General features: G+C 36.3%; 4 protein-coding genes across 8 annotated transcripts; 3 read left to right on the top strand and 1 right to left on the bottom strand.

Moving 5' to 3' along the window:
- The first annotated feature begins 60 nt into the window (after positions 1–60).
- On the top strand, positions 61–3,209 carry LOC103456149 (photosynthetic NDH subunit of subcomplex B 3, chloroplastic). The gene is made up of 6 exons (XM_008395798.4): positions 61–664; positions 747–860; positions 1,858–1,911; positions 2,055–2,117; positions 2,329–2,391; positions 2,908–3,209. The coding sequence occupies exons 1-6, from the start codon at positions 470–472 to the stop codon at positions 2,941–2,943; spliced, it is 525 nt and encodes a 174-aa protein (XP_008394020.2). The 5' UTR covers positions 61–469; the 3' UTR covers positions 2,944–3,209.
- A 3,930-nt stretch (positions 3,210–7,139) lies between these two features.
- Positions 7,140–11,917, top strand: LOC103456148 (cyclin-A2-2-like). The gene is made up of 11 exons (XM_008395797.4): positions 7,140–7,334; positions 8,261–8,620; positions 8,780–9,053; positions 9,359–9,492; positions 9,744–9,836; positions 10,069–10,202; positions 10,463–10,538; positions 10,723–10,833; positions 10,927–11,076; positions 11,169–11,303; positions 11,442–11,917. The coding sequence occupies exons 2-11, from the start codon at positions 8,321–8,323 to the stop codon at positions 11,502–11,504; spliced, it is 1,470 nt and encodes a 489-aa protein (XP_008394019.1). The 5' UTR covers positions 7,140–7,334; positions 8,261–8,320; the 3' UTR covers positions 11,505–11,917.
- Positions 11,918–12,840: 923 nt separating this feature from the next.
- Positions 12,841–15,478, bottom strand: LOC103456147 (serine/threonine protein phosphatase 2A 57 kDa regulatory subunit B' kappa isoform-like). The gene is made up of 2 exons (XM_008395796.4): positions 13,719–15,478; positions 12,841–13,476 (listed from the first exon to the last, which is right to left on the bottom strand). Exons 1-2 carry the CDS (start codon positions 14,898–14,900, stop codon positions 13,120–13,122), a joined length of 1,539 nt encoding a protein of 512 aa, XP_008394018.2. The 5' UTR covers positions 14,901–15,478; the 3' UTR covers positions 12,841–13,119.
- A 5,206-nt stretch (positions 15,479–20,684) lies between these two features.
- LOC103415494 (E3 ubiquitin-protein ligase At1g63170) lies at positions 20,685–25,794 on the top strand. Of its 5 annotated transcripts, none has more exons than XM_029095160.2 (6): positions 20,685–20,882; positions 21,627–21,667; positions 22,772–23,521; positions 24,371–24,496; positions 24,587–24,881; positions 25,266–25,794. In XM_029095160.2, the coding sequence occupies exons 3-6, from the start codon at positions 22,914–22,916 to the stop codon at positions 25,455–25,457; spliced, it is 1,221 nt and encodes a 406-aa protein (XP_028950993.1). In that variant the 5' UTR covers positions 20,685–20,882; positions 21,627–21,667; positions 22,772–22,913; the 3' UTR covers positions 25,458–25,794. The 5 variants fall into 5 exon arrangements, with proteins under 5 accessions (XP_028950993.1, XP_070670149.1, XP_008352040.2 ...); XM_070814048.1 differs by having other exon boundaries at positions 20,704–20,882; positions 21,549–21,660; XM_008353818.4 differs by having other exon boundaries at positions 20,704–20,882; positions 21,549–21,667.
- Positions 25,795–27,792: the final 1,998 nt, after the last annotated feature.

Raw genomic sequence — 27,792 nt, 5'->3', positions numbered from 1 at the left:
CTCTCAATTTCCAAATATCAAATTGAATGAATTGAATAAGATTAATGGACAAACTATTAAATGATTGTTTCCACTATTAGTCAATCCATTAAGTATAGGGGTGTAATATACACATATCCCTTTTTACTTCTCACACACTCTTTTAATTTTCGATCATTGGATCAGATGAATTGAAGAAGATCAACGGACAGAAATTAACAAATGGTGTGTGAGAAGTAAAAAGAGGTGTGTGGATAGCACAACCTTAAGTATAAAGTAAAAAATGGACAGAAGAATTAATCTAGAAGACGGATTGGACCAAAATGAAAATAAAATTGCAACTATATAGGTGTAAATGCAAAAAAAGGAAACTCTATGGACGAAAGTGGTAAACCCGGATAAACTTTTCGAAAACTATTTTTCCCCAATGTAAAACGAACGATATGAAAAGGCTATAGGGAGGCGAGTGTGGACTGAGCTGCATCTAACAATGATTTCCCTGCACTTCGCAAACGCCGCGTCTTTCCGGCCAGCGCAAGTCTCCGGCGCCGGCCCCCGAAATTACCAACAGCCCACCGAGTTTTTCCCTAGAAGGAAGTGCGTTTCGGTCTGTTTCGCCGGTATTTCGGCGGATTCGTCTCCGACTCAGCCCGGAAAGCCCGAAATCGAGCTCGAATTCATCGGGGTACGCGCATTAATCCCATTAAATTACAGTTATTTGCCCTTTTTTTCCCATATTTATTTGGGATGTTGTGTTGGTTGGTTAGCCGAAGCCGGGAAACGACGGGTCGTATCCGGTGGAGAGCGCGAAGGCGATAAGTGGAGAGAAGCTGCTGAGGGATGTCATGTCGGATAACAAGGTCGAGCTCTACGCCACGTATGTGAGTTTCCTATCGCTTCACTCTGCATCCTGCGCACTTTAGTTGTTTCTCCTCTGTTTCTACCGTGCGTTTTGATGTTGGGCTTTTCTAATTGTGGCCCAATATCAGTGCACCCTGACTCAAAGAAAAAACACCAAATGGTCACATAAGAAGGTATATCTCTAGCGCGAAGTGATTTCTGCACTTCCTTGTTATTTTCGTTGCACTCCCTTTCAGTTTCGATATGTTGGTTTGAAATTTGAACAAATCAAAGGGGTATTTTTTTCTTTATGGTCAAATCAAAAGAAAATTAAGAGATGAAAACAAAGGACGGAGTGCAAAAAGAGAAAACGAGAGTGCAGAAATCCATTCCCTAACTTAACACATTATTAAAATTCCGTGTGTCATACTCTCACATAGCCAAATTAAATTTACAGACCACGTGATTTTACGGATCTGTCACAGAATTCATAGTTTGCTTAAATATTCAATTGTGGACAATCTTTTAATTATAAAATGGAAATTAAAATTTTTGTCAAGAGTGCTTATGGACCGTATTAATTGAACACGTTATGTGGGACCCACTTGTATTACAGAAGTCATCAGCAAATTGGCCATCAAATGTGTGTCCAAATATCAGTTTCATTACTTCAGCTTTGGAACACTATTTCGAGAATTTTCATGTCGGATTTGAGTACAATTTGGTGATTTGAGGTGAACTTACTAAGCCCCAAAGGGTTAATTTTGCTCTCCACAATGTTTATCATGTGACAAGAACGTCAAGTTCGAATGCTTTATTTAGCGGATTATCATTAATTGAATTCTTAAGCAAACTACAGGAATTCAATTGCCAGAACTGAAACTACAAGGTTCTTAAGTGAAAGATCCAAAAAACTACGTGCGGATTGTAAATGTAGTTTGACTCTCTCACACCATATTGGTAGAATGATAAATTTGCGAAAAGTACAATACAAGTGATTGAATGTGTTTTGAAATGGTGTTGCAATTTAAAATATAGGGGAAACTGATGAACTGTGGAGGTGGTGGAAGCTGTGGGACTTGTATAGTTGAGGTATGAACTTTCCAACATCCGCATTCTTAACCGTCTTTTCGAGTTTCTTCGGTTGAAGGTGGAGGAAAGCTGTCAATTTTCTTTGCTCAGTTTAGTAATGGAATAGCAAGTACTGAACTCAAGCATTTGTGGTTTTTGTGCAGATTATTGATGGGAAGGATCTTTTGAATGAAAGAACAAATACTGAACTCAAATATTTGAAGAAGGCAACCTCTCTCTCTATCTAAAAATACACTATACTTTTTCCCATACTCACTTGTTACTAATATCAAACCCCATTGCTTACATGTAAAGTATGTCGGAGTGTTCTTTAACTTCAAATCGCTTGAATTACTTCGTTTCAGTTTTTATTCAGTTCCCATTTGAAGTACATACTTAGTAAATGTCCGCTTATTTTGACATTGATTGAACATGCAGAAACCGGAATCTTGGAGACTTGCTTGTCAAACTATAGTGGGAAATAAGGAAAATTCTGGCAAGGTACTTGTCACTCCTCTGCTTTCTTTTTTCTTTACAAATCTCTCGCTATCGTAATCGTACTGGTTGTTGTGGTGATTGGTGCACTAAAAGATCCATAATTTATTCACAACTTGTATAATCCTCATTGAGGAGCATGTATAAGGAGCTGGGTCGCATCCTACATTTCCATTTGGTTTTGGAGTTTTCTTTACATGTAGCGCTTTTTCCTTTCATGTTGCTGGCGTAGAAGAAACCAACATTCTTTTGTGTACCAGAGTTTTAATCTCCCGGATAACAGTAATGCTTTGTCCAACATCATGTAGTTTTGCTGCATCAAGTTGATTCCCAAACTGGTGGGAAATGTGATGCTATTAACTTAAGGATTTAGAATGTTACTGCTTGTGTCTTGGATTCAGAAATTAGGTCATATAGACACCAAACTTAAGTTGTATCGGCTTAGAATAGGATGGCACGGCGATTCTGCACTCAAACATTCTTTTTTCTAACAGATATCTTTCGGATTTTGGATTGCTGCAGGTTGTTGTTCAGAGGATTCCCCAGTGGAAAAAGTAATCGATCGAGCAATGGCGCCATGGTACATTGATGAATATAAATTCGTATAGCAAATCGAGAATTATGATGACGCTTCCTCCCTAAACTCACGGTAATCACTTCGAAATGCTTTAGAACAGATTAATATGTATATCTCTCGCGTATGTTAATTGCTGTAATACCATTTGTAGACTACTTGGTGCTAAACAGGGGATAAGAGTTAATATATTGTCTTCAAATTTCCTAGAAGTTATCCAAAGGAACCAGGTAGTTCTTTGTTGTGCTGACTTTTACTCGTACGTTGCAACACGATACAACAAACCACTAACGAGGGCGAGTCATGTAAGTAGAAAACTTGCTGAGACCGGGGTGGATTTACATATTTTTCTTTCTCTATATCTCACTCCTCTTGTGACTTATCACGAGAGATAAGAGATAGAGAAAAAATGAGGATACACCCCGTTACATGCCATGTGAGTTCTATTACATATAAATTTGTACTATTAGAAGAATCAATAAAGGTTACATGTGATCTCGTATGTTGTAACAACGTAGATCTCTAAGGATTTAATTTAGTTTTTCCAAACTAATTTATGTCCCATGTTTTTTTAACACTTTCATGCTTCACCTTGTTGGAACCCACCAAGTCTCATCAACACTATTAAACCGTAGGAAATTAACAGAAATTAATCACTAAATTCCATCACACGTCATTTGATAATTAAATTGTACGACCACTCAACACTGTCACGTGAACGTAATAACCTCATACGTATTTTTTCTAAGTGGTAAGATAGTAGAGACGCATGGTTTCTTTAGGTTGCGTAAAGTTGCAACATTTTGGTATCTTTTGTTTGCACTTTTTGCGCATCCGGTGGGATCCAAATTCTTCGTTATTATTGCCACCTTTTGAAGTCAGTATTGGTCTCATTATTCATTCTTCACTCAAATAAATTAATATTTTTGACAAAAAAATAAATATTTTATTAGAAATTTGGAAGCACATTTATCCGATATAGATTTGGATTTCGACTTTCATGGTATGAAAAGTTGTTGGGCCCACCTTGCGGAAGAGCGTAGAGGGCCACAGTGGACCACTTAGGCTTTTAGATCTGCAAACTTTCAAATGGGCTGGTTTGGCTTTATGACAAACAATTATTATTATTTTCTTTTTGAAATACAAATAAATAAACCTTCACCGAATATTTGATTTTTTAGTGTAAGAGTAGTTCGGTTTCATTCAATTCGGTTTTTTTTGTTAGAACTAAAAATCAAACTGATCTGTTGAGGGTTGACAATAAGATATTACCTCCCATCTCAAACTTTCGTATATTCTGTATGACTTGCATTACTCATATTTGGTAACTTTTCATTAGATTTGTCAAATCTCTCATTATATTTTGGGGAATTTGTCACTAGATTGGGGGAAATTCTCACTAAATTTTCTGGTGAGTTATTATATACGGACCGTGTCAACTCAAAATTTAAGACTAGTCTCACATGGTGGTTTCTCATGTCTGTAACGAAAACGGTGTGTTTTAGTGGGATGATTGGGAGCCAATTTGATTGTTCGATATTCTAGCCTCTGATATTAATGTATCAGTTCGTCTGTGATCATTAATAAATCAGTTTATCATTTAGAAAAATAAATAAATAAAAAACTACCAATAATTTTTTTTTTCAATTCTTAAACGTTGGTACCAAAAATCAAGCAACTGATTCAGTAGCACGAACTGCAATAAAGCCTCAGTGTCGAAAAAACCATTAATAATACTTTTATAGAATATATACTAACAATTTCAAAATCGATACAATGTTTTTCTTCTTTGTGACACAACAGGGTTGGACGGTTTAAGCCAGAAACATAAAAACAACTTAACCCAATAAAGCTTGAACAAGTAGCTCTATCTCTATATTTTTAATCAGTCTCTTCTCCTATCATCTATCTCATATTATTCTTCAATGTATTTCTTACTCTCATATTTTCTGCCTTTATAATTTGAAACATGAATGTTTAACGTTTCCTTATTTACTTTAATTTTATTAATCATTAAGGATAAAATGACAAAAACAGTAAATTAGCATAAATTAGTTTCCATAAATGGCTCAATGGAGAATCATACACATAACCTAGACTAACATAAATTGGATCCCATTTTTTCTTACAAATAAATGAGCTTAATTATCATAATTAAGAAATTAATTCGAAACATTTCCACCTGAACTTGTGGGAATAATTACAAAAACGTCTCAAACACTTTCCTTTTCTGGTAAAATTAACAATTTGATTTGGATTGATTCGGACCTGATCTCAAACACGGAGCTAAGCTGGACTTATCTCAATAAAACCCTTTTCTAATTAAGTTTTAATTGATTGATTTGTCAATGTTGAAGAAAACCAGACTGGAAATTGAATGTTTAGATTTTCATATGAAATTCATTTGACTCTTGTCGACTTCCTCCTTCACAAGGGGATAAGGGATAAAAAATTTGAATGTCAAGCGTAATGGTGTTTTAGGATTTATACAGCCAACTTCACTTAGTAGAATAAATTTTTTGTTGTTGTTATTGTCGAAAGCACCGTTATTTACTCAGATGAAACTAATAATAAAATGTATGGACAATGCCAGTTTGTCTTGATTAAGATCAATCATTTTGTGAAACCTCACTTTTTCATTGCTTTTTAATAGAATTGACAATACAAATGTTTGTTTGGCTATATTTTATTGGCGATCTTTCTAAAGAGATTGTACCCGTAAGCAATTATAGAATTATTTATTTATTTATATATATATTATGGATGTAGTTTTTGTAGAAGCACCTACTTTTAAAATACTAATTGGGTAAGTTGTGCGAAGGGTTTTATTTTATAATATTACTCCCTTATGCGACGAAAAAAAAAAGAAATGTTTGATGCAACAATATTTCGTTAATTATGGAACTTATTTATTGCAAAATAAGATATTTCAATATCAATCGGTAACTAAAATTTGGTGTAATAAATCGTCGAGAGTCAAAATTTCAAATTGGACATCATTTTATATTTTTTGTTTTTAATTTTTTGAAGATGTTTTTTTGGAGATTTGAACATTTGAATGGTAACCATTGAATTCCAATCCAACTACTTATGGGTATGTGAGGTCCCCAAAAATACACTAGGGTAGCTAGGGTTCCTTCAATTCAAAGTCCGACTTGGAAGTTGGGGATGGCAGGCTTTTGCCCCTTATCTTGGCACCTAGCATACTAGCACACACAACCTTACAGGTGATTGAGACCTTTCCAACCCTTTTCATACATAAGAATCAAGATTCTCTCTTAATCTCACGTTTGAAGTTTTACAATTTTCGTATGTTCATTACATTGACTCATCTCATATAAATACAGTTTAAATATTTATTTCTTTCTTGAACGTTTTGAATTACTTGATCCGTCATCTCATATCGAGAGAACCAAAGGAATCTGAATTTCATATGTAGGACACGTTTTTAGAGGTCAGCGTGCCCTTGCATTGTTGCTTGTAGTAGGGTCAATGTTATTTAATATAACTTGGATCAATGTTGATTATTTTATGAACACTCAAATGCTCAATTCAAATTGGTTCGAAGTTATTCAATATAGTAAAGCATAATAAATACATTAACTAATTTCAGATCATATTTTAATACTCCTTATTTAAATATTACAAATCCATAGATAAAAAACAAAGACTATAACATAGTAGAAAAAGACTTCACAAACAACTTTTGGGTAATGTTCTTTGTGCTTGTAATGCAACGTGAATCGTGGTACTCGTTTTATTTTTAAAAGATGTGCTTAGAATATTATTATTGTTGAATAAAGTATAACTTGTTTGGATACTCAATACTCTTATGTCTAATGTAAACACGTTAACTCTTTACCTTATGTATATATCTTCGTTAATAAAACTCATCAATATAAGGTTAATATTTCGGTAATAATTTTTTGCGCTTAGACGTGAATGTCTAAAATTAGAGTAAAAAATACTTCGTCTTACATTTATGTCTAGACCGTTACGAGTCTGATTGACAACGTAAAAACATAACATACCATGTATTAAAAAAGACCCAAAATTCATAACACAAATCCGATGAATGTCATTGCCAATATCGTGTTAAAAAGGAAATAGCAAGAAGTCAAAATAAAAAATATAAAAAATCATAAAATATTGTTGCTTTTTGGCTTCCGTTTGGAATTTTGGAAGTTCAAACAATAAACCCAGTCCCGCTCACGCTCCCCACCCCCTCCCCCTTTATATCAACTCTCTCTCTCCCTCTCTTTCCACTGTCACTTCTACACAATTCCTTGTCCGAAGCTGAGCATCCGGACCCCTCCTTCTTCCTCCGAGCTCTTCCGGCAGTCGCCGTCGTCGGAGCTCCCGCCAACAGAGCAAGGTCAGCTCCCACACTCTTTTTTCACTCCCACTCTGCGTGAAGGGAGAATTTTTTCATGCGTTCTAGATGTTCGAGCCTCGTCGCTCTGTTATCCACTGCCAGATTCTCATGAAACCACGTCGTTTTACGCCTCGCTGGTTCGCTACATGGATCTGGCGCTGGAGTCTTTTTTTTTGTCCTTCGATTTTTTACGTTTTTAACGTAAGAAATTTGGTGCATTTTTTATTAAATGCGTTTGAGATTTTGTTTGTTTTGTGCTTTTTGACGATCGGATGGGGATGGGAGGTGGGAATTTTGAAGAAATTAGGGTTTTTGGGGCTGGATTTTGCGGTGTTTTCGGCCTCTTCCTTTTTTGGTAAAGTAGTAATTTTTGTTTTAATTTTCTGTTTGGTTGCTGGGAAAATGTGTCAGAGGAATAGAAGATTGCTAAACATTTGTCTTTCATGCATTCTGGACCTGACAAAAAAAAAAAAAAAACGTTTCTCACATAATTGAATTAAAAACAGCCAATGGCTGATTAGAAATTAGGGGAAAAAACTTTTCTTTTTCTCCCCATTTTCTCAAATTTTTAGTTTACAAAAATAATAAGTGTAATAGCAAGGCTAGAAAATTGTTTTATGGTTACCCTTTTGAGATAGTTTCATGTTAATCCCCTGTTTCGCTTTCACATTGCAAGTTATTGTGTGTTTTGTCAAAGGAAAACAGAGTAAAAGACCATACATTTTTCTTCTTCAATTGAAAAATGATTAGATTTATCTTTCTGTTGTGTCAAAGGGAATCGAATTTCTGTAGATGACCATAAGGGGCATCTCTTTTTGGATCCCTTCGTAGTTTGCGTGGAACACTATGTTGGGTTGATTTGCTATGCTTGTTTGTGTTGAGTTGGACGGTACCACTTGTTGACATCAACTGATTTGAAAATGCAGGTTCAATGAACAAGGATTCGGACTGAATTCATTTGTTGGTCTTCTACAAGGCAGGCAAATATGAACAAGGAAAATGAAAATGCTTCCAAAGTTGAAGAGCCTAATGTCCGAATCACAAGAGCACGGGCTAAAGCATTTGGCGCATCCGGGGAGGAACTCTCCTCCTCGATACTTTTCACTAAACAAGAACAGAAGCGTGGTCTTCGAGCGAATTCCAAAAGAGCGGCATCAGATGAGAACAAAGCATCTGCAATTGCTACTGTTGGCTTGCAGCATAAAAGAAGGGCAGTGCTTAAAGATGTAGGAAACATCGCCTGTGAGGATTCAAATGTTAACTGCACTAATGCATCTCAGATTCAGGTATTATTTGAATGTTTCCGTTTCTAACCCTACATGCAAAAGTTCTGAATTGTCAATGAATATAATGTTTATCAAGAAATCTCACATGATTTCGAATTAATTAACTGCACCTCTGTACTTCCTAAGTAATTCTAATTTAGAATTTGTTGGTACTGACAGACTAACAAGCAGGCTAAAAGAGGACTTGGAAAGAATGTTAAGGTGGCCTCAAATGTCTCTGAAGCAATTCCAATGGTTCAAGATGACGCAAAAGCAAAGTTAGCTGAGGAATTATCCAAAATAAGGGTGGCAGAACCCTTAGAGCCCACTCTGCCAAAAGCGCCAGTACCCCAGGGTATATGTCGTACTTTGGGACAGCATAGAGGAGCAGATTTGATGCCTACAATACAGGTTCCTGCAGAATCGGCTGAACTTCGTAACCCCAAAAAGAAAGGTATAGTTTTCTGTTTCATTTTGTTCAGGAGAGTGCAACAGTATATGACTTATCTTCTTGAAGTGGCTAATTTTCTGTGCTGTGCCTATACTTGGTTAGAGTGATGCTTGCAATGTTTAAGATGACAAGTTGAAATCATTCTTTTTGCTCTGAGCCTTCCGACTGTAATGTTGAAATTTTGATTGATTAATAAATGAGGAAACTTGATTGTCTTTTAAGGGAAAGTGAAAAATTAATTACTGGCTTGTGTTTTCATGTTCATATTAGCAATGCGTAATGATTTTTTTTTTTATTGGACTGTGTAGAAGGAAGTGTGGCCTGGGAGATAGTGGGGTCCTCAAATGACCCAGACATTGTGAATATTGACTCAAACTTAAAGGATCCTCTGGCGTGCAGCCTGTACGCCCCTGATATTTACAGTAATATATGCCTTGCAGAGGTTAGTATCTGAGCCAGGACATTATCAATTTTAATAAGACTATTACAATATTTCGTATTCGCTTGTGTCGACAGGACATAGAAATTAAAAGTTTCCTATATAATTTTAAACATGAAATAGTTTCTGATTTCTGTGATGAATTTATTCAATTATGGTGGAGCTTGGTAAATGAAAGTGCTCCCTGGACTTGGTAAAAGAACATCAGGAACATTATTGATTCTGACTTGTAGAGGAAATTTATTCTTCCTCAGGTAGCGCGAAGACCATCAACTGATTATATGGAAAGATTGCAGCGAGATATTACTCCCAGCATGCGAGGAATTTTGGTTGATTGGCTTGTGGAGGTCAGTATCATCGGATGTCGTTATCCAAATGGCTCTAATATTCTGACGTTATGGTGTGCCTTTGCTTGAAAGCATCCATGCTAATGTCTTCTTAAATGGGATACTGAAAAACCTGGATATCAGTCCCAATCCCAAAGAATAAAGTCCAACTTTTGTTCTTTTACAGAGTATGAGCCATTTTCGTGCCATATAAAATGGATGCTTTAGTGATAATCTCTTACGTCTCTTTCAGGTTTCTGAAGAATATAAGCTGGTTCCAGACACACTTTACCTTACAGTAAATCTCATTGATCGGTTTCTCTCTCACAATTATGTTGAAAAGCAAAAACTCCAGCTGCTTGGAGTCACTTGCATGTTAATTGCCTCGTAAGTGCTATATTAGGTGTATAGATGGTGGTTTCTAGTGTACCATAGTTTATCTTTTAATAAAAAAAATCCTTATGGATGCTTACTCGGGCTATTTGATGGAATCATCTTTGGTAGACATGGACAAACTTTTTTACATATGTGTGTGGTATGTGCATTGGCATATGAGTGTAGATGAGGAAACAATGACAATATTCCTCGCTTGATTATTTTATCATTACATTACTTGAGGTGTATGTATTTTTTGTTATGGCTCAAAGGAAGTATGAAGAAATTTGTGCACCGCGAGTGGAAGAATTTTGCTTCATCACTGACAATACTTACTCAAGAGAGGAGGTATGTTCTTAAGCTCCATAGACTTTGCCTATTTGAGACTCATAAAACTTTTATTTGTTTCCGTAGCATAATTCGAAAGCAAAAACTTGGTCTTTCGTTCACATGGCAATGCCCTTACATTTTTCCTCTTTTCCATTGGTATAGTTACATACTGATACACAAACTTCCTGATTAAATCTTGCAGGTATTAAAAATGGAGATTCAAGTTCTAAATTTCTCGCACTTCCAGTTAGCTGTTCCCACCACAAAAACATTTCTTAGGAGATTCATTCATGCAGCTCAAGCTTCTTATAAGGTATTCTAAATTAAATGTCATCCGCACTTTAGTTTCTGAAAAATCAATTACCATACAAGAAAACAGTTCTATTTCAATTACTTTGTTATGCAGGTTCCTTGTCTTGAACTGGAGTTATTGGCAAATTATTTAGCAGAGTTGACTCTTGTTGAATACAGCTTCCTGAAGTTCCTACCTTCCCTCATAGCCGCCTCTGCTGTGTTCCTTGCCAGATGGACGCTCAATCAGTCAGACCATCCATGGGTCTGCAATTCTGTGCCTCTCTTGTAATTGAAGTTTTTACGTTTGTTCTTGTTGAAAATTGTCTGAAGAAATGTCATGCTTATGTCTTGCAGAGCCCTACTTTAGAGCACTACACCTCGTACAAAACATCACAGCTCAAAACTACAGTAGTTGCACTGGAAGATTTGCAATTGAACACCACCGGTTGTCCCCTAAACTCTATTCGCGAGAAGTATAAACACCAGAAGGTAATATGACTGTATGAGTTTGTTTTCTGATTGGTCATGTTTGTCGGAAGACGATTCTTATAAACAGCACTTCAGTGTTCAAAGTCATGTCTATTTACAGATAATGCAGTATTCTGATTCAAATTCTTGTCTTGACAGTTCAAGTCCGTGGCTACATTGACCTCCAAACAACGGGTGGTTCACTCTTTCGAAGATCAATAATTCGCTGACTCTTCTATAAGAGCTGAATCGGGATGGATGTTTATCAGCTAGGAAAAGCTCCCTCCATTCAGGTGCTTCGAGTTTGAGAGACATTCAGATCTCCGATATGAAAGTTCCTTAACCTTCCATCTAACTTTGTTGTCTGTCCGCCCGCCCTTCGTTGCTAAATGTTATCTCGTTCTGGTGCTTCCAGATCTGTCGTTGTAGCCTCAAATTTTTCTAGATTAAGACACCGTTAGGACAAACAATTATGTATTTGGGTCTTGGCAAAATAATGTACCAAAACTTCTCATCGCATGGGGGAAGTTTTAAGAGCGACTGTGCCTTGGGTTGCAAGTTTTAAACATGAAATGTAGCTCCTTCATTGTTTGTATCTACAAACTTCATATATGAAAAAGAAAAATGTTGAAAAATAGTTGTCTGTCGTTCTGTTGTGATTCTATTTGATATCTTCATCGAAATAAGCAACTGAGGTAACATGTTTGCAGGTTATATGTGAGTTTTTGTGTTGTCGGATCATTTTATGGTGAAACAACTGTTATATGCTTTTTCAAGAAGTACTTTCAATGAACTTGTTTTTTAAGTGCTTTTTTAGAAAGCACTTGAATTTTAAATAAAGTTTCACATATTTCTAATTAAGTCGCTTCTAACAAATATACTTATGAGCATAAGTGTTTTTCACACAAGTAATCTCAAACAAGTCATATAATCCAACAACTTTTCATGCAAACCAACTACTGAATTCAAGGAGTTGAAAACCCTTGTGTTACGAGCCTTTAACCTAATGCAATTGCAATGGACACATCAACGGTGTCCCTCATTGAGAAGAAAACTTTCATGCACCTGTTACATAAAATAGTTGTCTTACATTCAAGATCATACACTAGTAACAAAATATAACGAATGCAACTCATGTTTCATGCAACGGGTGCATGAAAGTTTTTCTCGTTGTGAATTTATTATTTTTTTCAAACCACATGCCAACCAACAGGAGAACCCATCATGGATATGATGTGACAACCTTACCTAGTTCCCTCTTTTATTTTTCATACATCTGATCATGCCCATACTTTTTGTTGGTGGAATCATATTTACCCATAATATTATTCCCTTTCATCATACCAGGCAGCATATAGGGATCCATTAAATCATGAAGATCTAAATAATTAAAACTGAAAAGTGCCTGCTATAATTTGGCATTGACAAAAACATTGATCTATAAATTAGTTTTGATAAAGACAGCTGAAGCTGAACAACAAAAGAACGACTTGCATGGACCGGAACGTCACCATGGCAGTAAACCCGTTACATGCGAGTTGTTCTCGAACATCAAAGGTTACAGAGGGCAAAAAAGGAATTAGCCAATTAAGCTAGTAGTAGTAGTACAGAAAATTGTGGGAAGGTCCGTCCTCCCCAAGAAACACCATTCTGGGGAAGCAAAAGACATGGTTCCAACCAGTGGCTGTCAAAGGACCATTACAAAAATACAATCCCACCCCTGAAACTACAACCATTTTCCATACATTTCTCTTAATCTCGTCACTCCCCACCACCGTAAAAAAGAGGAAATAAGGGAAAACATCGGTTGCAATAGCATCAGTTCGGAAGTTAATTTTTAACAGGCGATTGAGGTTGCTATAGGCGTTACCAGAACTGCAGTGTTTCCGGTTACTGGCTGGAGACTAGCTGCATTCTCTAACTGCTCCCATGCTTCCTTTCGCTTCTTGGCAGCCGAGCTTTGCTTTGCTTCTTCCTCCATGTAGTGCGCGTGGCTGGAGAGGAATAGCTGATCATCCATCTCGACAAACATCTTTCGGACATTTAAAGTTAAATTAAGAACTGCTTGGTTCCAGTGGTTCTGGGAGTTCCTCTCCAAGGCTGGTAAAATGATCGGCAGAATCACTTGACGGTTATGTGCGATTAAGTTCACAATGTTGTCATTGTTCCAAAAGAAAAGGGCCCTTTCAGCTACCTGAAACATTTTAAGATACATAAGTTTCAAATTCTTTTCCCAAGAATGAACTTACACAAGCATTCATACAATCCACGACAAACACTAGAAGCAATCATCGAATTCCACTTTATGCATTCCTAAAAGTTCATCCTAAAACTTCTAGGTCCAAAATATACTTCAAAATAAACATGATACAGGGCAAAGTGAAGAATAAACACAATACTTATTAAACGAGAAACTAAACTCGGAGGGAAAATTACCTGGAAGTGGGAACTGTTAATGCAGCATGCAATCCGGCAGAACAAAGGGGCCATGATCTTCTGAAATTCCACCATGTTAACCGATTCCAAAATCTCTTCTAACTCACCCAAGAACATCACCTCTTTCTGACTACCTGTTATCGGCCAGTATTTCAACAAACCCTTTATAACAACACTAGCCAACTTCGGCTCCTTCTCTATAAACTGCGTGACGCAATAGGACAACTGTTGGAAGTAAGACCCTAGATTCTTCGGCTTATGAAGAGGAATCAAAACCCTCCACAAGAATACCCTGTGCTCCTCTTTCAACGGCAACGCAAACCCACTAATAATACTCCCAAATATCTCCAGCAACTCAGCAATCCCATTATGTCTATCGGTCTCAAACAAAAACCGATAGAATATGTTGTTGATAGCCTTGCGAATAAACGGCCTATGAACCATGAACTTGCCATAAATCCTATGCAGAATGGTCTTCAAACAGTCTCTCTCCCTAGGGTCCTCGGAATCAAACAACTCAAGCAACCTCAAAATAAACGAATGGTCTACATACTTCTTCGCAACCTTCGCGTCAAGACACGAAGATGTCACGAATTTAAGCAGCAATTCATACACAATCTGCAAATGCGGCCAGGCGGGGTCGAACATGGGCTCATCATCATCGTTCTCACCCGCCCCGCCGTTGGAATGGGACCGGTAATTTGGCTGGAAAACTCTAAACAGATTAATGGCACACATTCTACAGGTTGCTAAAATGGCTGGCTCGCTGAATCTCATCGACCCAATTGCTACAAAGTCTACAAGTTCAAGCAATGTCTGCCTCTTAACATCTTTCTCTATCGAATTCTTAGTTGGGTCTGTGAAATCAAACGTTACACAGCAAAGGCTCACCTTGCTGACGAAGAGGTTCATCTTCTCTGGCGTCGGCACGTCCTTGAACGGCACCAAAGGCTCGATTCCGGCCACCACGCTCGCCGGAAACACCGCGGACGACATGCGTTTCGGTGCGTTCGCTTTACCTGGGCCCGAATTATTTCCGCCGTTGGATCGAGGGGTGCCACCGCCCAGACCCGACGGCCCAGTCCGACTCCCGGACCGGGGCATGTTTGTCCGCGGCGACTCGGGCCGCTCGTCGGATTTCAAGGCCTTCCGCGGCAGTTTGCTGAGGAATTGCTTGAGCATTGTGAAAATTTATCAAAATATCAATCAAAGACGGACTTCAGATCAAACCCATATGAAATTAGGGAAGACCAAACCCTTAATTTATATACATTTCATAAATCTGAGCTCGAATTGGGGTAAAACAGAGACGATGTCTGAAATTTCTTGAGGGAAATGTTTGAAAGTGAGGAGGGCATTGATCAAAAATCAAATCTTGGCAATGTGGGTCCTCGGATTCGGATTCCAAAAACCAACACCAGCAAGAACAGCAACAATGCAAAACTCTGATAGGATTCAAACTACATTTGCAACCTCACCAATCAAACATGAAACCTCCCAATAACTGTGAAGACAGAGAGGAGGCAATGTAAATGTACTTGAAAAGTGGGGGCAAAGTTTCAGATTGATGAAGGTTTGAATCTGAAAATTTGAAGGAAAGATTTGAACTTTGAAACAAAAAGGAACACCCTTTTATTTTTGTCGCAAAAAAATGAAGAGAAAGGACCGAGATTCTTTGGGTTTCTTATTTTGTGATTATGGGATGCAGAATTGCAGATTATTGTTTGTGATCTCCATGAAAGAGAAATGGACCCATCTCTGGGTTTTTACTTTTTTTTGTTTTCTTTTCTCTCGGTAATTTTTTTATTTTTTTTTTGATCTTTTTTGTTTGATAGGAGAGAAAATTATGGCATTTTCTCGGGAAATGCAGGGTGTTCTCTTTAGGACAGTAAGTTAACGAAGTGAAATTAGTAGTAATTAGTAAAAAGTAACAGGTAAAAATAGTTTTTTATTTTAAAAATGGTGGGTGAAAAACAGGGGTTTTGGCGTGTAGTGTGAGCTGGATTAGGGGATTGATAAAGTGGTAACACGAATATGAATTGATTTGGTTTGTTTCTTCGTTCTGTTTTTTTGACAGGCAGATAGAGGTGGATTTGTGGGACAGAGATCCCAGCCGGATCTACCCCCACCAACTTCTAAGGATCCAAAGATCCGGACATTTGAAATTTGATCTAACGATTACAATTATTATCATTTTTAGACGGATCCCTCTGTTTATTACCGTTTGATCAAATTTCAATAGTCCGGATCTCTGGATCCTTAGGATTTGGTGGGGAGAGATCCGGCTCCAGATGATGTTTTGGGAATTATTTTGGGAATTATCTTTCTCTGAAAAAATGGTTTTCGAAATATATCTATAAAAAAAAACTAATGAAAAAAATTTGAAAACTTTGAATTTTAACGATAAAGATAAAATAAATGGTAAAGTGAATAGTATCAAGATTGACTTTTTAGCGTAAAAATATAATTTTTCATTAAAGTGAACAATACCATGAGTTTTTCGTTAAAATTTCTTTAAAAAAATGTAATAAATTTTGCGAATATAAATAAAATTGAGACAAGTTTTAATATCCCCATTGTAATATACTAGAGGAGATTGCGACGTGGCATACTGTTTTTAAGGACGAACTTTTTTAGATAAGTCATACTGTCACGTATTGTTATAATTTGAATTTAAGTAAAGCAAAGGCAAAACAACGGTGGACTAAGCCTAGCTCGGGATGGTTTAAGTTCAATTTTGATGGCGCGTGGGGCGAAAGATCAAAGAGGGGAGGTTATGGTGTGGTAGTGCACGACTGTTCAGGCAGCTTTATTGCTGCAGTTTCTGGGCATTTTTGCCATGTAGTAGTAGTTCACCACTACATGCTGAGATGCTTGCGGCTCGAAGAGCAGTGGAATTTATAAATGGCCTTCGTAGATTTAGTTCGAATATGGTGTTGGAGGGAGATTTGAGGGTGGTGATTGCAGCGGTGAGTCGTTCTGAGGACGACTGTTCTTTCTTGGTACCTATAATTTATGACATCAGATGACACAATGCTGAATTTTGCGCATCACAAGCTAACGATGCTTTGTTAGAAGATAATCAATTGTAAATGATGTTGTGTTGAAGATAGTTATTTGTGCGGGACTTGTTTTCCCTTCAACTTGGTTGAAATTCCCGGCAAGTTTTTTATTGAGACCTATATAAGCATCCTATCCTCTTCTAGTACGTTTTATTTGTATTAATAAATATCGTACTTTCTTTATAAAAAAATAAATAAAGGCTTTGGTAGTATCATCATAGTATTACACAGTTTAATTAGTTTGTTCATATTTACTATGTATATTTATTTATTAATAGTAAATCATAAGTTCATGAAGTGTTAATAATATCGCCAATTATATTATAAGCAGTGAATTAATAACAAACTGTCTCAATGTGATTATGATACTAAAAAATTTAGGTTTATTACACAAAATAACAGTATAATGATCGTTCTAAAATTTCTCGCTTTTATAATCACGTTCAAAAATCTTCACTTCAGTTTTTATTTGTTGGTTGAAGAATGTCTAAGTTTCTTGTAAAGAATGTTACGCAAACAACATGTTTGCTTACTTGAAATTAAAATGTTAAGAATGGGGGTCAACAATTTCTCTCCATAATAAATATAATTCATAGTATTTTAGTTATTTTGGTCTTATGTTCGATTATCGCCAAAACCGAATTTGAACCACATTATTGCTAGCAAAAAATAAAATAATACCCCACCCAGTATTTATAGATGTCATAAAATGTTAGTATAGACTCTTCAAGATTATATTCGGGTGAAATACTTCTAAGTTCCGAGGCATTTATGCTAACCAGGATCAGAAGAATTATAAAAGTGGGACTTGTAGTCCATTCATTTTTAGCTTGACCTCAGTCAAATGAAACTTAAAAGTTCTATCATCCAAACATGCCCTAAAATATGTTTAAACTATGTTTGGGTGAAAGACTTCTAATTCTCGAGGAATTGAAGCCAAGTTAGTAGGAGAAATTGATCGTGAAATGTTAGATGAGATTAAAAATGCACTTCATGCGTATCACAAAGACACGTGAAAGAGATTCACAAACAGGAATTAGTCACTTACAAATTCTTCTACATGCCCTTGTAATGATTATGTAGTGTATTTTATTCCCTTTTTATATTTGATTTCGTCCTCACTTAGGTCAGTTTGTGATTGTTTGTTTTTTGAAAAAGAAATGTTTCTACTATGCTTTAAGAATAATTGAATATAAAATAAAGTAGTTGAGAGCTGATAAACTAAAATTTTAAATTGTTGTGAGTATGAAAAGCAGTGTAAAAACATTCGATAGATTTTAATGTAAAAATAATAATTGTATACAATGAAAAAATGGACATAATAATCAGGGTAGTGGTAACAACAACGGTGATGGGGGCAATGGCGGTGATGGCTTCAACAGTTGTGGGCGTATGGGGTTGGAACCAATAACAAGGTGTAGTGGTTGGGGTGCAGACGGTGGTGGTGCTTGTGGTCGTAGTGGTGGTGAGGGCGATGGTAGATTATGGCTGATGTGATGACAACTTTGATGGTGGTGATTGTTGTGCTGCCAGTGGTGACGATTGTGATGATATTGATGGTGGTGGTGGCGGTGATTGTTGTGATTGTGGTGACGATTGTAGCAGCGACAGTGGCGACAACAATAATGATGGTAATTACAATACTGATGTAAAGGTAATAGTTGTAGGAAGATGATTGCAGTCAATTTATTATTTAATAGAAAAAATGTGTGTCGTGCTTCTTGTTTGTCCAAAATAAAAAAAAAATATGTGTGTCGTAGAATGACGCATTTAGCTTAAAATGAAAAAAGATTTTTTGAGACAGAAAGTCGTTCTATCGGGGAATTAATCATTTTTAGTCGCTCCGAGTCCAAAAATATAACTTATGTAATTGATGAGTAATGCATTTATTTGTTTCAGGCCTAGGCCTTTCGGACTAGCAGGGACTGGGTTTCTTGGACAGCAACCTGGAGAATCTAATACTTTGGCCCAGAACATAGAATCCACACTTGGGGAAAAGCTTTTATACATGTATATACTACGTGAATATGCCATGTCCTGGCCCTCCCAACTAGGCCAGTTGTACGCAATTTTGGTCCTAGCATCTTGGCTCTTTCTAAACGCCTTAAGTGCGTTAGATAGTAAACTGCTACTGAATAGTCCAATGACTAAACCTAATGGATAGCTAAGCTCGCCTAATATTTCTTTTATCAGTTTCCAATTGATGACGAGGATCTCATGTCTTGTTTCAGTTACTTCGATATTATTATATCGTTTCTTAAAAAAAACAAAAGTATATACCACCCATCGTTGAATTTATGAAAGTTGAAGTGGGAGTTAATGCTAATGTTGAAGAGTTTGGTTTAGTGGACTCGTGATAGGCTTGTAGATATCTCTCATTAAAATACAATAAAAAATAATTCTGGTGTGAGACGCTTCTTGCACTTTGAAAATTTTTGACAAAATTTTTCATCTAAGCATTGATTTGGCACCCTATATTATTTATATGAATTATTATTGCCTTTAACGAACATTATAATTGTTTAAAATCCTGGTTGACATTCATTTCCTCAGTGGTAGTGTTTTAGATTTATAAATAGTTGGATGCGTTTGGACGAAACAATTATTTGGTATAGTGCTATTTGCGTATATACAATATTAGTTTTTTTTTTTATAGAAAAGGAAGGCACGTTGGAATTTGAGATTTTTTGAGTCTTTGATACAGGTGGAGGTTGACGTAAGCAATAAGCATGCCGCAATATTAAATTTGAACTTGGGATTGTCTACCTTCCTCCGTTCCATGCCCTTTTTATGTCTGTAGTCATAGTTAAACCACGTCAATATTTTATATTAATTTTTTTATAAAAATAATAAGTTAAAAAATAATAAAAATATAAAATATTAACGTAACTTAACCATAATCATATAAATAGAAAGTCATAAAGAATTTCTGGCACGGAGAGGCAGACAACCCAAATCTCAGCAAAGTTCGGGGTGGAAACTGATATTTGCTAAAAGGACCACACGGAAACCGAAGCTCTGGTATCTGCGCCCCGGCCCAACTTTATTTTTTTAAATTTTTTTTAACAAGTTTATCTTTATTTTGTTTTCAAAGGCAAATAGGATATAAAGTCTATTTACATTTCCGAATTCACATCCTGTTTGAAGATTAAGTTTTTGGTATTGTTTATTTTAACGAAAAATTATATTTTTACACTAAAAAAACCAATCATGATAGTATTTACTTTAATCTTTATTTTACCCTTATCGTTAAAACTCAAAATTTTCAAACATTTTTAATTAGTTTTTTTTTTTTAAATGAATCACAAAATTTATTTTTTTTATATTGCTTTATAAAATATTATAATTGTATCCGTTTGTATTTCTAGTCTTATTGTCAGCTTAATCCTTCAATAAAAAAAATGTTACAGTGTGAGTTAGAGCGTCTCGAATGATTTAAGCAATTAAATTTAGAACAAGCAAAATTGTACTGTAAAGGCTCAATTACCTTGTGAAAAATTTGTCGCTCCAATAGATCATGTATACGTAAACCAAGTGTACAAAATTATGTTTTATTATTTTCTTTCATCTATAACATCTACTTTTATCTTTTAGTCTTGTCATCTTTCACCACATAGAATATTTTATTATAAAAAGGTGGGAGCCCGAACTGCCCACGGAAGAAAAAATTGCCTACTTTGGACGAGTATGCAAAAATCAAAATTTGCAAATTCAATTGTCTATACTGTTGGAGCTAATTTTACCAACGTGACTTATCAAAATAAATTTGCCTACTCAGTTATACTATTGGGAATGCTTTTAAACCCGTATATGGTCTGATACGTAGCTATATTTGCATCATACGAATAAAAGATTAATAGTTTAAACCGAAAGAAATATAATTAGCTGATAATTATATATAAATAAATAAAAAGAAGCAAAAAGGAAATTCTTTTCTTTAGCCCGCAGTGAAGGTCCAAAGCTCGTCCTCAAGTTTCTCCCTCCCTCCAAATCTCAACAACAAAATCCACCCAAATTCCACAGCAATCACTCGATTCCCAGGACGGCTCTCCTCGTTTTCTTCACCATCGTCTCTCTCTCTCGCTCGCTCTGCTTCAATCTGGTACTCTCTCTCTGTCTCTTCACGTATCTATAATTGTTACAGATTGGAAATTGATAATTTATATCTGTTGATTTGATAAAAAAAGGTTTAATTTTTCATTTTTGGGTTTAAGGGGTGAAATTCGAAGGTGGATTGGTGGGTTTTGGATTCTTTGACTGTTGGGTAGTTCTTGAATTTTTAGGATTTTTGTTGGTATGTATTATTGGGATGGTATGAAATCAAGGTTTGAAGTGAAGATTGACTTTGCTGTTGGGAAATTCTTGAAGCTTTGTGATATAGAGAAATAAAGGGTGGACTGATTCCTGCTGTTTGGTTGCCTGAGAAAATCTAGGGAAAAGAGTAGGGGGTTTGAAGTTTGAACTGGGAGTAGAATTCTGTTCTGGAACATTTTATTTTTGTTTTGAAAGTGTTGGATTGTAGCTTCTTGTGTTTGAAAATCCAATTTTTGATAAGAAATCACCGAGATGTTTTTTCGATTGTATTTTCATGTTATTCGAGTGACCGAATAAATTGTATATTTTAGTTGGATTTCAGGACGGATTTTGGTCTCTAATCTTATTAATATCTACATCAGTTCTTCTGAATTTTGGTTTCGGTTTGTGGGGCTTGAATTATTCTTCTGCCAAATGCGCTAAAGAATTAAGAATTGAGTGTTTCGATACACAGGGTTTTGATCCGTGGGGCTTGAATTATTCTTCTGCCAACTGTGCTAAAGGATTAAGAATTGTGTGTTTGGATTCACAGGAAACTGGCGTGCTAAAAGACCCTGCCTAAACTGGTATAAGGTTGGTCTTGCTGCTTCTAGATTTTTTTCTTTCCACTGGCTTGAAATACTTGTCTTTTCTCCGGTGGATTTGTGATTGTTTCAGTTTCACCGGTTGTAAGGGGGCTTCCACCCCTGTTGATAGTTGCCTGTGCTTAGGCCCCCAAGAGAACAGAGAGAACTTGTAAAACTAGTAATCCCAGCTTAATAAATTGAATGTTTATGGAATTTCAAATTTTAATGTGAATAAGCATAATTGTCTACTGAGCTGCCCAGATTCCCCAGCCACTACAAGATTATTCCGGGTTCAAATACATATGCAATAGATTATCTATCATTGCAATTGGGGAATATAAGTCATTAATTAATTAGATGTACTTTAGGTTTGGAGGATATATATAAAACTCAAAGAAAGTTTTCTTATGCACAATTTTTTAGGTTGTTTTACAAAGAGGTTTTATCATACACAATCGATAGCTTCAACATGAAGTTTCTTTGAAAGATTAAATTCAACTTCCATCATCGTTTGATTTGGGTACTGTGTGAAATCTGACCTTTTCTCCCTGTGCGGTTTGGTTGTGAAGTTGTTGTGAGGAAAGCACTAATCAGTTCTAAACATGTATTGTTCATTGTGAATACAGAATGAAAGTCTCAAAGATTTGATTGATACAGAAAGATGTAATTATTTGAGTTAATATTTTTGCTTAATCACAACTATGTTTCTGGTCGTGTCCCTGTAAGTTCTCCTACTATAAGGCTTGAAGTTCAGTGAGCCCTGTGCATTTTGTAGACTTGAAACCTATCGAGCCTCTCAATATGAGCGCTACAAGCAGCGTTCCTGTTTTTTCTGTGTTATTAACTACATAATATTAGGAAGGACTGTTTGAAAGTAGTGTCCCCTTGGTACTCTAAATGGTTGCTATGCATTAGGTTTGCAGATCTACCTAATGGTTAGATACACTAGTTCCATTTCTATCTTTGCTCTTCTTTCGTATTGTCCTATATATTGTTGATGTCTAGATTGCTGTGAATTTAGTGAACTGAGTTTTGTTGTGTTTTCATTGTATGTTTTTAGTTGTTAAAGGAAGAACATGTCCTGATCAGTTTCTTTTCTCTTCTATCGCAGTTTATATGTTTAGCTTTGGAGTTACACCTCTTGAAGGCTAGAAGCGAACTGGGAGCGTCAGGAAACTTGATGTTCTGATCTAGCATGTCAAACAATCTTCTGTCACCACGGTTGCCAATATCAATCTTGGAAGATCTTGTTAATGGATCAATCACGACCTGAAGATATGAACCACACTCAGATTATTATTGACATACCTGGGAGTAGTGATGCCTCCCCATCTAGCTTGCCTCATGGTAGATCTTTAAATAACTCAAATGCATCACAGCAAGAGGACAGACCTTCAACTAGTCCAAGAGGACCTGCATTCCAACCTTCAATCTTTTCATCTAATGGACCAAACTCTAGGAACACTTCAATGGTAAGGAGAGGGGAGACTCGCCACCGCAGAAGTCCATTGAATTCTGGATTGTGGATTTCCATTGAACTTGTTCTTACAGTGAGCCAAATCGTTGCATCTATTGTTGTTTTGTCTTTGTCAAGGCATGAGCGTCCTCACACCCCGTTGTTTGCTTGGATTATTGGTTATGCGTCTGGATGTGTTGCTATTCTTCCTCTTCTTTACTGGCGCTATCGTCACCGCAACCAGGCTGCAGAACAAGATTCTGCTCAAGCTCGTCAGAATTCTCAGGTTAATGTGCCAGCAAGACCATTTTCTTTTTCTTTTTCTAGAGCTGCAGAAGGAGAAGATCTTCAAACTGGCACTGCATCTTCAAGAAGCAGTCAAAGTTCCGCAGTACAGAGCAGAAGGTATGTTTCTGTTGCTGTTTTTCTATTTGGATGCTCTTTCTAAGTTGCATCATGATGACCGATCATATTTAAAACAGTTTGTTTTATTGACGAAGATTGAAGCTCCATTTTGACTTGATATTATGGACATAGCATGTTTCTTGGCATTCCAGTAGACTATTTTATTAGCTGTGGCTATACACTTTGGAAGTTAAAACGGTCAGCGGTTTATGCACATCTACTCAACCACCTTTCCCAACCCTTAAGAGATTCATTAAACCTTTTAGAGAGGAAAACACTCTAGTGTGCATAGTTTAAGATTCTGTAATCGCTCATGTTGAAGTTACACAACACAGCTGCAGGCTAAGACAAAATGGTTATCAAACTGGCCCTTTATGTGAAAGTGTATTGGTATCTGGAATTTTCTTTTCCCTTCTCTTAATTACAAGTTTACAACGTATTATCAATGTTCCAATGTAGCTGTCTCATTGACGGGTGCTTTCTTTTTGGTAATTCTTTTTTGTCCATGAAAGAATATACCTATTTGTTGAGCCAAATCCATTTGGTCTGTGTCAATATAAATTAATTTCAAGATCTTCCAGGGTGGTTATTATTGGCAAATTCTAAAAGACAGTGATGAATTTTGTTCAATTTAGTATAATCCTATATTCAATTTGGCAATTACGTTTCAGTTTTTCCGTTCAAGTTCTACTTTAGCAGGTGTATCATAATCTTGTTCGATTTATGAAATCATTTATGTTTTTAAGCCTATGTGCCTTAACTTAAGAAAGTAACTTGAGTTGCAACTTGCAAGTTGGAACTTAGTACTTGAAAAATTGTCTGATACATGAGGTCATTTTTCATTTACAGAATCAAGGCACTTGTGGAATACTTCAAGATGGCATTGGATTGTTTCTTTGCGGTTTGGTTTGTCGTTGGCAATGTTTGGATTTTTGGTGGGCACTCATCTGCAGCAGACGCTCCTAACCTGTACAGGTACTTTTGCCAATTTGATTAGTTTTTCTACGTAAACCATTTCATTGCTGTTGAGAGTGGGGGATATCATACCATGTTTTCTGTGTGCAGGTTATGTATAGTATTTCTTACATTCAGCTGTATTGGATACGCCATGCCTTTCATTTTATGTGCAACAATCTGCTGTTGTCTTCCTTGCATTATATCAGTCCTTGGGTTTCGAGAGGACCTGGCACAGGCACGGGGAGCCACACCTGAATCAATTAATTCTCTGCCAACATACAAGTTCAAGATAAAGAAAAACAAAAATGGCGATAACAGAGATGGCGGCAGCTCAGGTGCCACTGAAGGTGGTGTTGTGGCTGCAGGAACTGAGAAGGAGCGTGCAATCTCTGGAGAGGATGCGGTATGTTTGATCCAGCGAATTTAGCATATTACTTTTCGTCATAATATGTAGAACCTATGCCTGCCGGATTAGTACTAGTGTGATAATTGAGTAATGAATGCATGATATTACTAGCTTGGTGATTACAAATCTTCCTCCCATATTTGGCATAACATAACACGCCATTTGAAACCTACTTCCTCTCGTATTCACTTGAGTGTACTGCTGCTTTATCCAGTCAGCCAAGATCCTGATCAATTTGCTGACTGGATTTTAAATGCTTGAAACTTCTTTCTAGTGACAAGTGACAACTTAGGTGGACGGTGGTTTGATTCTAGATTTTTCCCTATCTGCTTGCCTGTTAATATACTTGATAATTACTGATTATGTCGTAAAATTGAACAGGTTTGTTGCATCTGCTTGGCTAAATACGCAAACAACGACGAGCTGAGAGAGTTGCCATGCTCTCATTTTTTCCACAAGGACTGCGTGGATAAGTGGTTAAAGATCAATGCATCATGTCCCCTTTGCAAGAGCGAGGTCGGCGAGAGCCTTTTGGGCTCCCTCTCCGCAATCAATAGCAGCATTCATCAATAGGGCGATAGAAGGGTGGGCAATGAAGTGGCCAACACTGTGTTTTAGGCAGTGAACTACCTTCTCCTTTGTGGCTTGGACTACGTCGATGCTAGAATTCTGTTTTAAGATGGATGGATGATTGTCCAAGTTCTCATCCCTTCCCATTCTTTTAACTTTTTATCTTGGGTGAGAATAGCTAGGTGGATATACAGACAGTTTCCTACGTCGTCGGTGTAAGTAAAAATGATTTTTTTTTTTTTTTTTTTTTTTTTTTTTTGAATTTCAAGGACAGATGGATGTAAAGATGAGAGGTTCCGAGATTTTTAGTTAGATAATAATAGATGGATTCTTGTTTGTATATACATTCTCCTTTTCCTCACCTCCAGTTGTTTACCCCTTTGAGCCGCCGAAACTTTGACATGTTTTGTTGTAGAAAATTGACTTGGCAAGTCCATATCAAACTTTAATTGTATGTATCAAATCAAATAGGGGATCGAATGAGATAAACATGAGCAAAAAGACAAGTGAATGTCATTGCAAATAGTCATTAGACCAAATGGATATTTAGGTTGGATGAAAAGAACTTACATGAAACAGTTGCATATCTGCGTGCTTGAGGATAGAGATCAAGAATTTTTTTAGGTGGTGAATGTTTTTTGTTTAATCAACTGTATTTCGAGTTCAGACCGTCTCTCTCTTTTTAGTGTAATTCAGAATAATAAAACTGCTTATAATAAAAAATAAAGTATAGAGATCAAGCACTGATGGGGCTCTCTACCTCTTTTCTCTTTCTGTAGCTTCTTTTTCTTCTTTAATGAGTAAACGAAACCACGACGGCAATCTTATCCCATGTTAACAAAGTTTTTTTTTTTTTTTTTTTTTTTGGCCTTTTTCTTTTTGATAATTGGATATTTTGTTATAAACCATTTTAGTTTGAGAGGAGGAAGTTTCGAAATCGGATGAAAAGAGGGTGGGCACAATACTTTACCTCACATTTGCCTCAACTTAACATAGTAAAAAGTCGAGGATAATATCTGCCATAAAGTTGAATTCACAAAAAATACGACAAAACTGAAGGTGGGACGCTCATACTATATGAAATAGATCATGTGACTTTAATTTTCTCTTGCACTATGATGTTTTAAAATCATATCAATTTGTACCTTATACTTGTTTGCCTAATTATTCTTAAATTGATAACATGACAGGAGTGAAACCCATATACAAGTTGATGTGAAAACCACACTTGCAAACATGAACCAAAACGTGTCATCATGGTGCTTCAACTTCTCAATTACTACCACAATTTTGTTGCACCTTGCTGACCAAAAGGTCACAGGTTCGAATCGTGAAAACAACCTCTTTACAAAAGCAGCAAAATAAAAGTAAGACTGCGTATGATAGACATCTTCCGTTGACCTCCACAAAGCAGAGAGACTTGTTGGCTTGAGATCGCCCTTAGTATAATTTTGTGTAAAATGGTTGTTTTTTTCCCTTCCATATATCCAATGGTCACAAGGCTTGGCAAAATGGTTGTTTTTGTCGTGTTCGTATTGTTTTCTTGTCGTACTTGTTATCTTAACAAGTTTGTTAACAGGTGACCCATAATGACCTAATCGTTAACGGGTTGTGTGGTTTCACGTCAGGTTAACGGGTTATGCAAAAAATTACCATGCATAATGTCTAGATTTGACAAATACTATTTTATCGTACTCTTAGCAGGTGATCCAATAACGACAATACACTTTAACGTGTTTTTACCGAGTTACTTGATAACAATCAAACTCGTTGACAAGTTGATCTGAAACTTGTGTTTTCGTATAGGGTTAACATGTCGTGTAATAAATTGTTAGAGCATCCCTAGTGAGGGGCTCTATATGGGGTTGGAAAAGTGGTGGATATAGCCAATTTTAGAGCTCCAAGGAATCTTTGGAGCTTTATAAAAGAATCTCTCCCAATGAGGGACTATATCTTTTGGGCTTTATATGGGGCTATATATATTTATTTATATAGTAATTTGATTAAGCGATTTTTTTTTTTTTTTTTGTGTTAGCTTTTCTTAAGTTGATTTTTGAACTTGCTATCTTAATTTTTTTTATGAATCCTTCAACCTAAAACGTTCAAATTGTGACAAAGTTAGATTTCATCACTTATAAATCGTTCGTTAGATTAGATTCCTTTATCTCAATTTTCATTGAAAGAAACAAACCCCCACTTTGACCTCTGAAATAATTTGATTTTCATGTATAACATAACAATTTACTTAGCACCAATTAGTAAATTAGTATCATACAATTTTGAAAAAAATTATTTGAAAATTTCATCCATCAATGCCCATGATCGTTAAATCAATTTC

The sequence above is a fragment of the Malus domestica genome, chromosome 15 (assembly GCF_042453785.1).
Source record: "Malus domestica chromosome 15, GDT2T_hap1".
Taxonomy (NCBI): Eukaryota; Viridiplantae; Streptophyta; class Magnoliopsida; order Rosales; family Rosaceae; genus Malus; species Malus domestica.
Note: the sequence above shows the minus strand (reverse complement) of the source record. Positions and strands in the feature narration are given on the sequence as shown.